Source organism: Populus trichocarpa, chromosome 3 (genome assembly GCF_000002775.5).
Source record: "Populus trichocarpa isolate Nisqually-1 chromosome 3, P.trichocarpa_v4.1, whole genome shotgun sequence".
Lineage (NCBI taxonomy): Eukaryota > Viridiplantae > Streptophyta > Magnoliopsida > Malpighiales > Salicaceae > Populus > Populus trichocarpa.
The window spans coordinates 18,161,047-18,177,275 of record NC_037287.2 but is presented as its reverse complement, the minus strand read 5'-3'; the positions used below and the strand labels follow the sequence as shown (position 1 = coordinate 18,177,275).

Genomic DNA, 16,229 nt, shown 5'->3' with positions numbered 1-16,229 from the left:
CATAACCACGCGCAAACATACACGCGTCAACCGCAAATCCAGCCGCTTTGTAATTGGATGCTAAAAACCGAAATCTGTCTTAAAATTTCAATTTGTATTTAAAATCCAGGGTTTAAAGGCGGGATCCTTGAAAAATCAAAATCCCAGATACAAACCCTAAAATGTCCTCCTTCGTCGATGAATTTCAAGCCAGTAATCCCTTTCTCTCTCTCTATCTCTCTGAATTTAAGGTTATTGTTTCAGTTTCATAATTGTTATGCTTGATTGTTTTTTTTTGAAGTTATGCCAGTAAACCCTAAAATGATTTGTTGTGCAGATCTGGAAGCGCTTCCCAATATTCTGCAAAAGAAGTACTCATTGTTGCGTGATCTGGACAAAAGTTTGCAGGGTATGCTTCGCGCTAAAAACAACCGTGCTTTGTTGTTTATTAAATCGCTGTTTCTGTCATATCTTCCATCGCTTGTTTTAAGTGTCGATTTAAGATTTGATAAGATACCCTAGATTGATTGAATTGATTAGAACTGCAATAGCTATTTGGGGGTTTTGACTGCTTAGGGGGAGATTAGACTCCTAATTGAGGGAATTTTCTCTTATGCTCGTTCTTATCGTATGGCATTTTGAATCTGTAGGTTAGGGAAACCATAACTTGCAGAGAACTCGAATTATTTTGTTAATTTTACCTGCTAATGGAAAAATATGTCGGATTTCGTTTTGTACTTGATCATAATAGGACTTGAGTGCCAGAAACTCCCAAGATAATGGAAAATTCCCCAAAGATCAAAAGGTCACTGGCTTGGAAAAGCTGGCACTAGCTCAAACCAATATAACATGGGTGGCTGTATGGTTCCTTCTTGTTTAGCTGTGCTTTGTGATATTCTCTGTGCTTTCCCTTTTGCCATCTGTTCCCGCTGCCTCCCTTTCTTGGTTGCGTGTGCAAACAGAAATCCCTTTCTTGGTTGCATGTTCAAACAAAAAAGTTAATCGATATTCTCTGTCTATAGTTAAACAATCCTTGTCTCCTTTAAGCACACTTCTCAAGGGACAGTTTTAATGCACGTGAACAGAGATTCAACGCCAAAATGAACAACGATGCGAACAAGAAATAGAGGACATTAAGCGAGGAGTTAAGGCTGGAAACATTACACCAAATACTTCACTTATCAGATTCTCAGATGAGGCACTTGATGAGCAAAAGCATAGCATCAGGATTGCGGATGAAAAGATGGCATTGGCTGTCCAAGCATATGATTTGGTATGTTGAATCTCGTAACTCAGCTTTATATATCATCAATCCTTTCAGGGCATGTGTCTCATCATACCTGATTTATGTGATCAATTCTTGCTCTTTTTCTCATCTTATATTCGTAGCTGTTCATTCTCTTTACCATCTTGTTTCTGGGAATTACCTTACCACTCCATTTTTTTTCCAATTAGAAAAGAAGAAGATATGTACAGAGAACACAACATGCAGACAAATTGACTAGCCTTTAAATGTTCATGCAAAGCTTTCTGTAACTTTTGGTTGGAAAAACCTAGCATCCCACCATTGATAACCGTCAGTTTTCCCTAGATTAGCTGCACTCAACAATGGTAATACAAGTTCTTATTAGTTGACTACTTGTACCAAATAGTGAGTAGATGTTATGAGATTTTTTTGAGTTTCAACTTAGTTTGCTGGAAGGGAAAATTGGAGATTAATGGTTCAGGGGTCAAAGCTCAATTGCAAGATTTGCTTGTAATAGAAGTATTTTCATTTGTCAAGTGTGGACACATTTTCTGCTTTCTGCCATCAGTGGTCCTCCATTTAGGATGATGAGCTTTCAACTTCAAAAGTCACAGGTTTAAATTTATTAACTACATAAACAGATCCAGTATCCTTACCCTTTTATTTGGTTAAAGATTGAGTGAAGTGTTTTGTGTGAATGATTTTGTTGCTTGTGGCTATTGATACGTGATTACTGGACCAATGACAATTTTTCTGCGTTGAATAGCTGTTCATGTCTTTTTGGAGAGGCATTCCTCTTAGATATAAAGAAAAGCCATGTAGTCCATTGATATGGTCGTGGAAATTGATTCAACTTACTCCGTTTTAATGAAAAGATGTTATTTTGGATATAGTTGGTTTCCTTTTCCTGCCCTCCCATTGCTATTGGAATGGGTATTTTAGCATTTATGCTGAAAAGTGGTCCTATTGGTGTAATCATTAATGATTTGGATTATCTTCATGACACTACCACCCTACTATGTGCTTGCACGTAGTGCTTTTAGATAAAGTGTCACTGCCATCTGCGCTATTATAATCATACACCGTGATGCTTCTTGTACCTTTCTGTTTGTATGCAGTACTTCTAGACATAAAATTACCTAATTGACTGCATATTTTATAATTGTTGCCTCAGGTAGATGCACACATTCAACAACTTGATCAATTTCTGAAGTTATGTGACGAAGACAATCGGCGTGGTAATTTGCACACATTCAGTCCCCAGGGTTTGTTTTATTCATACTTGATGATGAAAGGATCTACTGAAATGTTTTGTTTTGTATTTCACAACCATTTTAGTATCTCCATCTTTACTAAATTTTTGTGATCATATGATATAATCTTTGATAGAAAGAGATACTGCTGCTGCTGCTCCGGCATTGCTTGCTTCAAGTCTTGATGGCGGTACAAAGTCTGGAAGGGGTAGTGAGAGTGGTAGAGGAGGGCGTAAAAAGTATCTCTCTTCTAATTATACTTGTTCATCGTTTCCTTATTTATCACTTTAAGCACATTAGTTGGTTAAGCTTCTCAACTTCATTTTACTTTCTCTTTGGAAGCTCTGTGTTGAAAACTGAAATGTCTTCGTTTTCAAGGATAGTGAGAGAAATCTTTATACTGAAAATCACGAGTCACAGGATTAGGACTTCTTGCCTTGAAAATAGAAGACACTGATATATAAATAAATATGAGATCAATGATTAGGATATTTTGCCCCAAAAGTAGAAATCTTGCTTTGAAAATGAAATTGCTGACAAAGATGCAGGGATTCCTTTCTGTTACGATGATGGGAAACATATTGGGAGCATCAACCCCATGTCAGCCAAGTGACAGGTTTTCTTGCAGGATACAGGTCTCTGTCAAAGAGCATAAGAGAGTTCTGTCTGTGAGAAACTGCCTAAAGCTTGTATTACTAAACTTGAATATAAAAAGGATAGGAATGATGTAAATTTGTTTAAATTCATGGCTTAGACTGAGATTCCATGGTTTATAATGACAATTTGGCAAATCCAAAACAACAGTGATATACTTCATTTGTCATATATATGCATTCCAAAGCCTAAACTGTTATCACTGGTGCTGCTAGGAATTTGTTTTCTTTGTACTCTAAAACAAATCACGAAACATTAAGAAACTTTTTTGGCTAAATCAGATTTCATAGTTTCTTAATTATCCCTTGTTAACTGCACATTTGTGAAATAGTCTGGCATTGATGTCGCTTGTGTAGGAAACATTATTTACAATTATTAAATCAAACTTTGTATGCAGAACACGCCTTGTTGCTGCAGAAGAAGCAACAGAGACAGAGGTGGCAGTGGCTACAACATTTGCAAATACTACTGGTATGCAACTAGATTTGCCAGTGGATCCGAATGAACCGACTTACTGTTTCTGCAATCAAGTTAGCTATGGGGACATGATTGCATGCGACAACCCCGATGTATGTAACCAGATTATTATTTTTTTGCTTTTTTCGAGTCTTATCCCCCAAAACACCTAATCCTCCTTTTTTGAACATGCAGTGCAAGATAGAATGGTTCCATTTTGGTTGTGTTGGGTTGAAAGAAAAAGTAAAAGGAAAATGGTATTGCTCTGATTGTGCCCCTTTGAAAAATCGTCGCAGAGGTAGATAATGTGTTGTAGGGTTCATGTAATTTGAGATTTTATGGGCTGCCTATTACCTAAATTCTGCTCAGTGCTTGTTTTATGAATCGTTTTGCTTTATGCATATGTACAACCATAATATGCAATTCGAGATTCTATAGCAATCTGTATTGTAAATAAATCCATCTGTGTATTAATTTTTTGAGATTGTTATCTTCTTGGATTTGCAATAAATTTTTGTTATGTTACAAAAAGCATGCTAATTGGATCCTCTTTTAAATATATATATATTTTTTATTATTATTTGCTGGTGATAATTCTGAGAACGGAAGAAAACTTTGGTGACTGTTATCTTTCCTTACTTAACATTAAGTCCAAATTAGCTTCTAATTTGTTAAATGGTAGTAAGCTCCAGAATATCAATATGGAGCATCGGTGGCCTTAGTGGTCGAGATGAGGTTGAGATGGGTGTATTCCATTTGATTTGGATTTCTGCTTGTTTTTGCATTCCAAAAATGTTTTTGAAAAAAAATGAAATTTTTTTAAATTTTTTCTTTGTTTTAAATTAATTTTTTTTAGTGTTTTTAGATTATTTTGATATGTTGATATTACAAATAATTTTTAAAAAATAAAAAAATATTATTATGATATATTTCCGAGTGAAAAATATTTTAAAAAGTAACCGCAATCACACTCTCAAAGATTTATCATGTACTTAACGCGAAGAAAATCATTCACTTTTTTTGTTTCTCTTTTTGCTGTGATCGGATAAGGACTCGAGTCCCGAGTCCCTGACTATTATGTTTGCTATTCAGGTATATGAGTTCTAAAATTTGTTTTGTTTTTGTTTTAATGAAGTAAATTTTTAACTTTAAATTTTTATTTTTTTTAATTTTAAAAAGTAACTGCAATTATAATTTTAATTAAAGATTTACCATGTACTTATGTTTGAAGAAAATCAGTTACTTTTTTTTGTTTATCTTTTTTGGCTGATTGGATAAGGACTGGATCAAAAGTCCCCTGACTATCATGTTTGCTTTTCATGTATAAGAGTTCTAAAGTTTGTTTTGTTTTGTTTGAATGAAGTAAATTTTAAGAGTGAAAAAGAAAATTTATAGGCAAAAAATGAAATCCATAAAATTCTTTTATATATATATATATATTATTTAATTTCAATTTTAATAAGATTCTATTTTTCTTAATTTTTATCTTTAAATTTGTTTTCTTTTTAATTTTGATTCTAGATGAAACTCGATTTTTTCTAGATTTTTTTGCTTAGATTAAATCATCACTTTTTATTCTAAACATAAAATTTGATTAATCTTTCGATTTTGGATTCTCTAGGTGGGTGATTAACGATATTGAATGGAGAACGGACAAAAGTATATGATTGAAAATGTTAGACAACATTAAGGTAAAATTAATGATAACCATTGGTGAAGTGCCACATTGATGATGAGCCTATAAACGAGTATAATGACACATTGATCAAAAGAAAAAGAAAATTCTGTACAATCGTGCTGTTAAAAAAATTTGAATATTTTTTTTTAATATTTTTTAATATATATATATATATATATATATATATATATTAAAAATAAAAAATATATATATTATTTTAATATATTTTCAAATAAAAAATATTATAAAAAATTTAACAACTTACGCTTAGACGATATCTTTCTATCAAAAGCCCCGTTGTCTTCTTTCTTTCAAAATGCCATCTGAAAATTAGCTGGTAAGAAGGGTAAGATTCATGTCATGTTTCCTGAACAACGTGAACTCACTCAACCGAGAGATCGCGGCTTCAAAATTGTTACCGGCAACCTTTCGATTTGAATGAGAAGACACAAACATGACAAATTCAGCTTCTTCTTCTTTTTTAGTTCTTGTTTTCTTATATTTCAGCTTTCTTCTCCTCTCACCTCTCTTTCCCCAGATTAACTCCTTGCTCGCTTAAGTCTTTGCTCCTCTTCTCTTTCTTTTTGCCTTGTTTACTTTTTCTTCATTTTCTTGCTTCATTTGAGACTTTGTTCTTGTTTCTTTTCTTGCTTTAATTTCTCTTGAAAAACCACGCATCAACGCCTGACAAAGATCAAACTCAAGTTGATCTTGAAATTGGGAAATCACTTGCACAAATGTGTCATTGTGGTGCAAACTTGGTTGATAAAGTTAATCTCTTAGAAATCGTGGCTACAAAAATTTACCAGGCAGTAATTGAACCGCTGAAGGGTTTAAAGATGGATCTTCAGCAGTATGCTCCCACATGAACCGATCTTTATCACGAAACGAAGACAAAGAATGACCGTGTGAACGACTGGCTGAGTATGAAGATAACTGGTCTTGAAATACAGTCTCTATTTCCAGTACAGCTGAGTCAATGTATTGAAAACCGTGATGGAAAGAGGGGTTTCAATGAGTGAATTATGCATTTTTGAGAGAGAAAAACATACTGATACTTGTCCATTTTGTCTAAATAGATTGATCAGATAAGGAATTTGATTTTTGCTCATTACAACCAAGCAGCAAAAATCATGCTGCATTCAGCCACCACTTGCTAGGCCAAGTCATCAACTGAGGAGGAGTTCAAGGGCGTGGGCAACGACCACATAGTGAATCTCCCCACTATCTTAACTCAAAGAAAATCCTGGCAGTATCATATATCTGTATTATAGCTGGACTGGCCAGAAGGTGGAGGACTCGATATTTGAATTGAAGGCACTGCTTTGGCTTTCGCCATATTGCCCTCTCATTTTTTTCCACAACTGGACGGACAGTTTGCATTGCAAAGCGGAAAAAGAACATTTTAACACAAATCAGATTCAAGTAGAAACCCTAATCAAATTGCAGATTATTCTTGGGTTCACGGAGAAGGAACAAATGCCTAGAACATGTAGAACAAATACTTCCTACATGCCGAGAAGGAACAAACAGGGCTATAATGACCAAGCTCTTGGTTGCCAAAGATAAGGATGTGCCAGGGGGGAAAAAGAGCCTTACATGCAAGTTTTCCCAAACAATAATCCATTATCCAATTATCAAAAACTACCTACATGCCGAGACTCACTCACTATGATTAGATGATGCCTTTTGATCTTAGGAACAATGAATCGATAAATTGGGTACAAAGGTTCAAATATCTATGTCAGGCAGGTTGGATCAGTCTCTAAAAATCAACCTCAGTAATCCATGCCCATGCCTGGACCCATTGCCGGAGCATCATTTTCATCCTTTGGAAGCTCAGTTATAACAGCCTCAGTTGTTGTCATCAACGAGGAGACACTGAAAGCGCAAAAAAAGAGAGTTAATAAGTGCTACTTGGTAAGAAGATGCAAAAGGTAATAATGAACCCAGCCCCAAAACCCTAAAAACAAGTTATGATTCGAAGAGGGCTATTCCCTGAAAAATGCCTTTTTACCTGGCAGCATCGACCAAAGCAGTTCTAATTACTTTCAGCGGGTCAATAATGCCAGCTTTCACCATATCAACATATTCATCTAGTAATACATGAACATACCGGAAAAAAATAGTTAAAAAATCAGTTCCTTCAGTGGATAAAGTAAGCAAGCTTCATAATAACAACAATGATAAATCACTGACCTTTGGCAGCGTCGTACCCTAGATCAGGGTTGTCCTGCTCCAATAGCTTACCAACAACAACAGCTCCCTCGACTCCCGCATTAGTAGCAATTGTATGCACAGGGGTCTGACATTGATAGTTCAATTTTGGGATTCAGTGATAACATTATAAAAAGAACACCAAATTCACATGAATGTTGGAATATTTGAAGCTTGGCTATGCACAAAATTATAAAGTGCATGAATCTTCAAACTTGCACCCAGATTCAAGCTTAAAGATTGAATATTCAGGCATACTCATACACATGGACACACATGATGAAGGACAAACCTTCAGGGCGTTCTGAATAATTTGAACACCGATCTTCTGGTCAAAGTTGGCAGTTTGCAGCTTATCCAACTCTTTTGATGCATAAAGAAGTGCAGCACCACCTCCTGCCAGAGGAAGTAGCTTGAAGAGTTTGGTGATTTTAATTCAACCATGTACAACATGAGGGAAGATGGATGGAAATGTTACCTGGCACAATACCCTCTTCCACAGCAGCCTTTGTGGCATTTAGGGCATCTGTAACTCTATCTTTCTTCTCACCAACTTCAGCTTCACTAGCTCCTCCAATCTGCAATGACGGCAAAATTTTCACTTAAGTGACCCCAATTTACAACTTTTAAGCAATAGATATTTCTCCAGTTGGAAGATGGGGGACTCAGCTAGAATAAATACTCCATATTTGTATTTACAAGTCAATTGAAGAAAATATGCAAAGTGTGCAAGACAGTCACAGACCTTCAGCACAGCAACACCACCAGAAAGCTTTGCCAGTCTTTCATGCAACTTCTCTTTGTCATAGTCAGAAGTACTTGACTCTACTGCAGATCGGATCTGTAATTCCAGCAGTAGACAATAATCATGTTATTCATTCACATTGGAGAATAAACATAGTCCAGCAATGAAGCAAAACTGACCTGTTCACATCTTTCTTCAATGGACTTCTTGTCACCAGCACCATCAAGAATAACAGTGTCATCCTTTGATACTGTAACCTATAAGACAAAACCCAGCTAGTCAATCATCAAAATACACAACTTTTTACAGGCACCCACCCTTGACCCATTCTAATTCTTTGAAGTCATGCCTTCGCTACTGCCCCTAAGATCTAAATTAAAATCCACCATACCCAATCTAGCCCACCCAGCACCCCCAATGCACTGCTTGTGCCCAGTAAACTAACACCAGAGTCAACAATTTGAGCTCACCTTTTTGCAACTGCCAAGCATATCCAAATCCACCTTTTCAAGATTGAGGCCAAGCTCTTCGGTTATAACCTGCAAAACAGTAGAAAAGAACTTGTTCAATGAGACCAGAGAATGTGACACAGAGAATTAAATATATGTGCAGAGGCAAACTCACTTCGGCTCCTGTGAGGACAGCAAGATCCTGCAATGTAGCCTTCCTGTTCTCTCCAAAACCAGGGGCCTTAATGGCACAGACCTTGATTCCAGCACGAAGCTTATTTAAAATAAGTGTTGCCAGTGCCTCACTCTCCACATCTTCAGCAACAATCAGCAAGGGCCTTTGTCTCTGAACAAATACAGGAAAATCTAGTTAAGGAAGTGAACAGCATTCTAGTTGTGCTCCAGCTTCCAATAAAAAGTGATTGGTAAACAGAATGTATACCTTTAAAGCCAACTCTAGTACTTTCACCACAGCATGCAAATTTGAGACTTTCTTGTCATGGATCAGAATGAGAGGGTCATCCAATTCCTGTTTGTGCACAGGTATAGAAAATAAACAGGAAACTCAATGGCTGTAGAAGTTGTTATTTCATATTTTGCACTATGCAGTCATGCGGACACAACCTAGGTCTCAAGACATATGTCATGATTGGAATCAGAAGTGAAGGCTTACACATTTTTGGGTTTTCTGGTCCGTGATGAAATAAGGGGATATATAGCCCCTGTCAAGCTTCAATCCCTCAACAACTTCCAACTCATTAGATAATGTTTTCCCATCCTGAAACCAGAATAAGACCAAAACAACATTTTGGGAAAAAAAAATTAAAACATGGGAGAATGATTAATTGAATTAGAAAAGAAAGAGAAAAGTAACAATCAGTATCCAACTGCATGTGTCAAGAAAAACAGTACTCAATACACTTGACATCCTTTATAACAGGGGATGTATCACCAATCTAATGCACAACTTACTTGAATTGTTATAACTCCCTCTTTCCCAACCTTCTCCATGGCCTTCGCAATCAACTCACCAATTTCTCTTTCCCCATTTGCTGATATTGTACCAACTTGTGCAATTTCTTCGGATGTGCTGATCATTCTTGTTCTGCTTTTCAAATTGGTAACAACTGATTCCACAGCCATGCTGATACCACGTCTTAGGTCCATTGCATTCATTCCTGCTGCAACTGACTTGCACCCTTCAGCAAATATTGCTCGAGTGAGGACCGTAGCACAAGTGGTCCCTGCAAAGACATTGGAAAAGCTCTCATTGCCCAGTGAGACAGAAACATCAAAGAAGCAAAGCTGGGTGGTACCATATCAAGAAAAAAAAACATAAACACTGGATTTAGAGCCTGTAACATAAAATCCTAACCTAATGATCAGATGCTACTGCAGCATCAAAATTCCAGTGGTTCAAAATACTTAGATAACAACTCTCGAGGGGATGAAACCTTACCATCGCCTGCAGCATCATTTGTGGCATTTGCAACCTGCTTCACGAGGCTAGCACCAACATTCTTGACTTTATCCTTGAACTCAATGCTCTTTGCAACAGTCACACCATCCTTAGTCACTTTGGGGGCACCAAAGCTTTGTTCAATAACCACATTGCGACCCTGCAAATAAAAAATCATCAAGGATAATATCATTAATTTACCGATTAACCCAACGATTCCTTCAGAGAAAAGGTTAAGCAAAAAAAACCAAGTTTCACCAAATGATGTCAAATGCATTAAGATCCATCATACTCAATCAGATGCTGCTACAGAGAAAAAACCCACAATTATCTAGGATATCATAGAGACAAGCCTTACTGTTGATGCAATATTCCAATTGCGAACTGAATATGGTTTCAATTGATAACAAGAATCTAATGACACCATATTCAGCTACAAGAAATATTCAAATTTGACTTCTTTTCTTTATTGGAGATTTCATCCACGGGCATCAAACATGAATATAACATGATCGAACAGACAATCAGTCACAATACCTTAGGGCCCATGGTGACTTTGACAGCATCAGCTAGCTCTTCAACACCCTTAAGCATCACAGCACGAGCCTCCACACCGAATCTTATGTCTTTGGCAGCATAGTTTCTGCTCCAACTCAACCTACTTCCAATCTGATATAAACACAGAAAATTCACTTCTTAGAGAGAGTCATTATAATTGCTGCAGGACACACAGGATCAGATCGAATATGATGATGTAAAAACTTGAAACCAAACCAATAGAACCGCCAGCACTCACTTGTTTGGTGGTGCTCCTAGCAATCCTGTAAAACCCACAAAAGGCAAAACCCATCAATGTAAAGCCATAGAAATCACAAGGAAATCCAAATCCAGCTTCAAACAACGTTTTTGATGGATTAGTTTTAGTCAATAAACTGCTACTGTGATAAATAACCACCAAGTTCTATTTTTTTCTCCTTTTGGGTTTTGACATTTTCTCGCCAACGAAACGGAAAGCGAGGAAGATAATGAAAACCCAGATGAGAATAAAGGAAATGAAGGAGAGGGAGGAAAGTACCGAGCCTTGGAAGCGAGGCTAGAAGTGAAGCGGTGCATAGTATCGCCAAGAAGAATTACGAGAGAAGAAACACAGATAATTTGTGGGATTGTAGAGAAAGTTTGACGAAGTGGTAGAGACAGAGAGATCACGAATGGAGGCCGAGGAAGTGGAGAGCGAGTGCTTTTTGTAGAGAAAGAGAAGGCTCTAGAAGCAGCTTCTGGTTATTGGCAGGGTTTAGGGTTTTGTGTTCATTTCACTGTTAAACGAGGTTTACCGTTGGGTTGGATCCGGCCTGCTTTTGGCAAAATGTTTGTCCCATTTTCACCCTCTAGTCCGTTGCCAAATTACAAATGCTACCTTATCTTGTTCATACATCGAAAAGATTGGGTTTTCAGGGGGTGACCAAGCCCAAGTATTCCACCGGGATCCGCCCCATAGAGATTCGAATACAAGTTCTCTTCCCGTAGGGGCCGAGTGGGGTTATGCGGAGGGTGAGGATCATGCAGGGGCAGAAGTGAAAACAAGTGAAGGAAATTTGGCCACGAGTGTAATAAATAAACCTCTCATGAGGGCCTAATTGAAAGTATCTTAGAAGTAAGAATGAAATTTGATTTTATAAATTTTGGGAAGGTCATGGCCCCTTTAAACTCTTCATTTCAAGCCCGTGTGCACGTAGTTATAAGATCCTAGCATGTTTATATATATTTGAATCTTATTCATGTTATTTAAATAAAAATAAAAAAATAAAAATCAAGATAACATTATAAAAAGCTTTACCAAAAAGGCATGATAGTATTTTAATATAAACTCAAAAATTATTTTCATGATTCTATCTCTCTTTTTTATTTTTCCTCATAGAATAATAATAATTATTTATTCCTTAATAAATATAAAATTTATTTCATCCCCGCAACAACTATATTTCATACCACAAATAGTTTTTGCAATCAAAGAATATGTAAATTACAAATTTTTTATCATCAAAATAATTATTACTCCATTTATTAGCAAAAGAATTGCCAAAAAGAGCACTTGATAACCTAACCCGAGAAAGTGAAATTAGTCACAACAAATGGCCACGTGTCTATCCCTAACCGGATCCCCTAACATTCCCACACCATACCCGCGCACACATAACAGCATTCCCCTCCAGCCTCTCCACTATTCATCATGCAGTCTTCCCTTTCCTAAAAATCACAAACAGAGAGAGAAGAAGAAGAGCAACAACAAGAGAAAATGACGGAGGCAGTGATAAGGAACAAGCCAGGAATGGCTAGCGTGAAGGATATGCCGATCCTTCAAGACGGCCCTCCTCCTGGTGGCTTCGCTCCTGTCCGATTCGCTCGTAGGATCCCTAACAAGGGTCCTAGTGCTATGGCCATCTTTCTCGCTGCTTTTGGCGCCTTTTCTTATGGAATGTACCAAGTCGGCCAGGGCAACAAGGTCCGCAGGTGAAAAGGGTTCTTTTTATCTTTGAAGATTTTCGATTGTTTTATGGTCTTGGCATCTGTGTTTTTTTTAATTAGAGTTAGAAATTCGAAGGAAATGGATTTTTTTTCATGTCAATTGGATTGGATTTTCAAATTGAAGATGTTTAGGAACACTTAATATGGCTCTTTAAAATTATCAAAATTTATGTTTATGTCTGTGATAATTTTTGGTAGCAGGACTTGTTTGGATTGTGAAATTAACACTAAAATGTGGCTGGTTATTGTGGTTCGTCAGAGTATTAATATTATGAGATTAAAATTTTGCTAGAGTTTTCCTACTTTGATTGCGGTGTTGACTGGTCGCTACTGGGCTTTTGTTGTTTTTAAGGGTGAAAGGTAGAAATTGTGAAGTCTTGTGAGTGGACATAGTTTTTTGTAGCTAAATTTTGTATATTTCTGAAATGGACATTAGAAATGTTGAGATTTTAGGAGGGTTTCAAATGCGTGCTGCTGACTGGTAGAGAAGAGGGGTCCATTATTATAAACACCAAGATGTACCAAGGAACTGCCAAATTCATTGACTGCACTTCATATTTAAATTTAATAACCTTCGCTAGCAAAATGCTCTCCAGTATGCTACAGATGTATAGCTTTTACTTTTAACTAAAAAAATCCTTAGAAGAGTTGAGAGTAGATTCTCCCCCCTGAAATACTCTTTTACAAAGTCTGCACTAAAAGCATAGATATGTATGCATTTGCAAGTACAAAAGCCGCAACCTTTCCAGTCAATTATATATTGTTCAATATAGTTAGTAGAGGAGACTTGAAGATCAATGAATGTGTTTTTTAATGAAAAAGTGGGTTGCTGTAGTGAAGTTGGATTTGGTTTATTCAAATACAGGGTGCAGGAGAGGGGTTATCTTTGATTTTCAAGAAAGTGAATTTGGTTAGTAATTTAAATTTATTGGTGATTTGCTGGTCTTTACTTGCTAATGTTTTTCATGAAATAAGCAATTTTGCATATCTGATATAACATGATGGAGATGTCTATTATTTTGAATCGGGAAAGAGCATGTTTGGGACTGGTTGAGTCGGCAGAAGGCAGGTTTTGTGGATGTTATGTTACCATTTCAGAAACCATGGTTTTGAATTCTCAAGGCACTTACTCTTGGGGCAAACCATAATTTTGAAAAAACATTGAGGTTTGTGAATGACAGTGTAAGAAAAATCTTTCAGTTTTGATGAGGAGATGCTGGTTTGTCATATTTTGAGTAAGTTGTTTGGTGTCATTGTCTTTTAGTATTAGTGAAAAAGTGAAGGATTGTTCCTGTGAAAGAGCTAGTGTGTTGCTTAGGCAGTCAAAGCTGTAAAAAGGTTACTGAAGATTCTTTGACATGGGCTTATAGTAAGTGTTTTCATTGTTATATTTACTATCCTTTTGAAGAATTGGCTGTTTGTATTCAGAATGGGGCTGCAGTGGAGACATTACCTGCAGATTATATTTTGTTCTTTGATGAGAATCAACCTAGGCAGACTATAAATTTGGAGGAAAGCATTTTTTGAATGGAGTGATTTTAGATTTCAAATTTTATGCAGTTTATCTCCTCGTGTTCTCCTTATTAAGGTGTAGAAAAGACTCCTGTTTTTGGGAAACCACACCTGGGTGATTTGATTACCCATGAAATTCCTTGGAAGTTGTCATTTTTGTTGGTGTATATCCGAGGTGTCAGTGTCAGTGTTTATTTATTTGTCGAACTACATGTATGAATTACAAGGAAATAGTTTCACAGGAGAAGAAGGATGTTGAGGCGTCTTGAGTGCCAAATATAGAAAGTAAGCATCATTTTGAATTCAACATATACTCCCTGCTTCCAGTTCCAAAGTAAAAGTACAATCACAGTTCATGTTATGCATATTGCCAATATACAAGCTTAAATCTTAATTTGAGCTGAGGACATGTGAGATATTGGCCATTGAGAAGCTGGATTACTTGTACACTTGACCTTGAAGGTGTTAATATGACTGTCCACCTCATATAAGAAACCTAGATTATTGTATGCTGTATAAGAGAAGTTTTTAAAATATCATAAGTTTATACTGAAACTGTACTTTTTTAGTGGTTCATGCAACTGTCTGCTTTATAGCCTTGTATGTAGTAGTTGATGATATAGCTATACTGCCAAAGCAAGTTCCCTTATCAGGGTATGTCATCAACTGTAGATTTGTTCTTAAATCATTTGCATTCTGCAGAGCACTTAAGGAAGAGAAGTATGCTGCACGCAGGGCAATCCTGCCTCTGCTTCAAGCTGAAGAAGATGAAAGGTAGCAAACAGCTCTTTTCCTCCATCACTAGCTAATGTGTTTCCATCTCTTATTGTAAAATATTCAAGTTTTTTTTTCCTCCCTGCTTGCTTTTATTTAGATTTGTCAAGGAGTGGAATAAGTATCTTGAATACGAGGCAGAAGTAATGAAGGATGTTCCTGGTTGGAAAGTTGGTCAAAGTGTCTATAATTCTGGAAAATGGATGCCCCCAGCAACTGGTGAGCTTCGTCCAGAGGTCTGGTGACACCGCTCTGTATCTTGTTATGGTGCATGTCTAGCTGTCAAGTGTCTTCTTGTATTTTCTTCATCTAAGTGTCCTCTGTCACTTGGTGTTCATGGAATAAAAATTTAGCTTTCAATCTCCTGAGAGATGCACTGCAAATACTGCCTACAGTAATTTTGTTTTCTTTCCTTTTCATTGTATCCTAATTACCTGAAAATTGGGAATATAAAGATTGAAGACCTTTAGCGCTGTTTTCCCATTCAATTTTATGGTAAATTCCAATCTATTGTTAATGGTGTGGAAGTAAGGGCACGGGAATCGGGGATACTGGGGTGATGATTCGTCAATCCGTTGATTGGTTTCTGTTTGATGTTGTTCTGTTCTGTGGTCTTTCAGGCTTTGTAAATAATAATGCTCTTTTTTTTTGTCTCACTAAATTGTGGAGAGGATTCACTAGGGTTGTTAGCAGTGTGGAACAATTTTAGCCTCTTATCGTTTTACTAATTTGAGTTACTTTGGATTCAAAAAAAAAACTGAGTAACTTAACCATTGCTATTAATCTCTTTGTTTTTTTCTTTTTGTTGGAGATTAATCTCTTTGGCTAGTTGTCATAACCAACGAGGTATAATACAGAAACAACAATTCGATGTTTGCTGCTGTATCTTGAACTTGTAAGACAAAAAGGATATACTTAAAAGGGTTTGACTCAGTGAATTGTGATAACATGACTGAGGACCAGCTTCACTGCTAGCTGCATCCTGGAAAATGGATCTCCTTTTGTTTTGGTGTCTCTTGCTGAATTTGAATCCAAATCTCGCTATTGCGTCGGGGATGCAAGCTGCGCTTCTTTGGTCTTTTCTATATTGGAGCTTTAATTTGTTGCAGGTTTATATTTCTGCTTGCTGAATCAGACCATATTGACAATGTTTGTAAGATATTCTTAACTTCAATACTTGATTCATCAAGATAATGGGGAGGTTCCCATCAAGAAGTCATCTTTCAGTGTTAGATGTGTGGCACGAAGCACACAGGTCATGGATGAATGGTAGGGAGGGAGACC

General features: G+C 36.7%; 3 protein-coding genes across 5 annotated transcripts; 2 read left to right on the top strand and 1 right to left on the bottom strand.

The window, feature by feature from the left end:
- The first annotated feature begins 19 nt into the window (after positions 1-19).
- LOC7481237 (PHD finger protein ING1) lies at positions 20-4,119 on the top strand. 2 transcript variants are annotated; one of them, XM_024596834.2, is made up of 7 exons: positions 20-192; positions 317-388; positions 1,065-1,252; positions 2,400-2,490; positions 2,615-2,717; positions 3,530-3,701; positions 3,784-4,119. In XM_024596834.2, exons 1-7 carry the CDS (start codon positions 162-164, stop codon positions 3,892-3,894), a joined length of 768 nt encoding a protein of 255 aa, XP_024452602.1. In that variant the 5' UTR covers positions 20-161; the 3' UTR covers positions 3,895-4,119. The 2 variants fall into 2 exon arrangements, with proteins under 2 accessions (XP_024452602.1, XP_002304691.1); XM_002304655.4 differs by having other exon boundaries at positions 23-192; positions 2,400-2,463.
- A 2,567-nt stretch (positions 4,120-6,686) lies between these two features.
- Positions 6,687-11,508, bottom strand: LOC18097124 (chaperonin CPN60-2, mitochondrial). Of its 2 annotated transcripts, XM_024598305.2 has the most exons (16): positions 11,212-11,508; positions 10,933-10,957; positions 10,674-10,805; positions 10,137-10,296; positions 9,650-9,921; positions 9,351-9,455; positions 9,120-9,206; positions 8,853-9,023; positions 8,699-8,767; positions 8,408-8,485; positions 8,229-8,324; positions 7,962-8,061; positions 7,776-7,879; positions 7,466-7,571; positions 7,284-7,362; positions 6,687-7,147 (listed from the first exon to the last, which is right to left on the bottom strand). In XM_024598305.2, exons 1-16 carry the CDS (start codon positions 11,247-11,249, stop codon positions 7,045-7,047), a joined length of 1,725 nt encoding a protein of 574 aa, XP_024454073.1. In that variant the 5' UTR covers positions 11,250-11,508; the 3' UTR covers positions 6,687-7,044. The 2 variants fall into 2 exon arrangements, with proteins under 2 accessions (XP_024454073.1, XP_052307664.1); XM_052451704.1 differs by lacking the exon at positions 10,933-10,957 and having other exon boundaries at positions 11,212-11,507.
- An 806-nt stretch (positions 11,509-12,314) lies between these two features.
- Positions 12,315-15,462, top strand: LOC7481236 (NADH dehydrogenase [ubiquinone] 1 alpha subcomplex subunit 13-A). The gene is made up of 3 exons (XM_002304654.4): positions 12,315-12,644; positions 14,874-14,945; positions 15,046-15,462. The coding sequence occupies exons 1-3, from the start codon at positions 12,430-12,432 to the stop codon at positions 15,188-15,190; spliced, it is 432 nt and encodes a 143-aa protein (XP_002304690.1). The 5' UTR covers positions 12,315-12,429; the 3' UTR covers positions 15,191-15,462.
- The last annotated feature ends 767 nt before the right edge of the window (positions 15,463-16,229 follow it).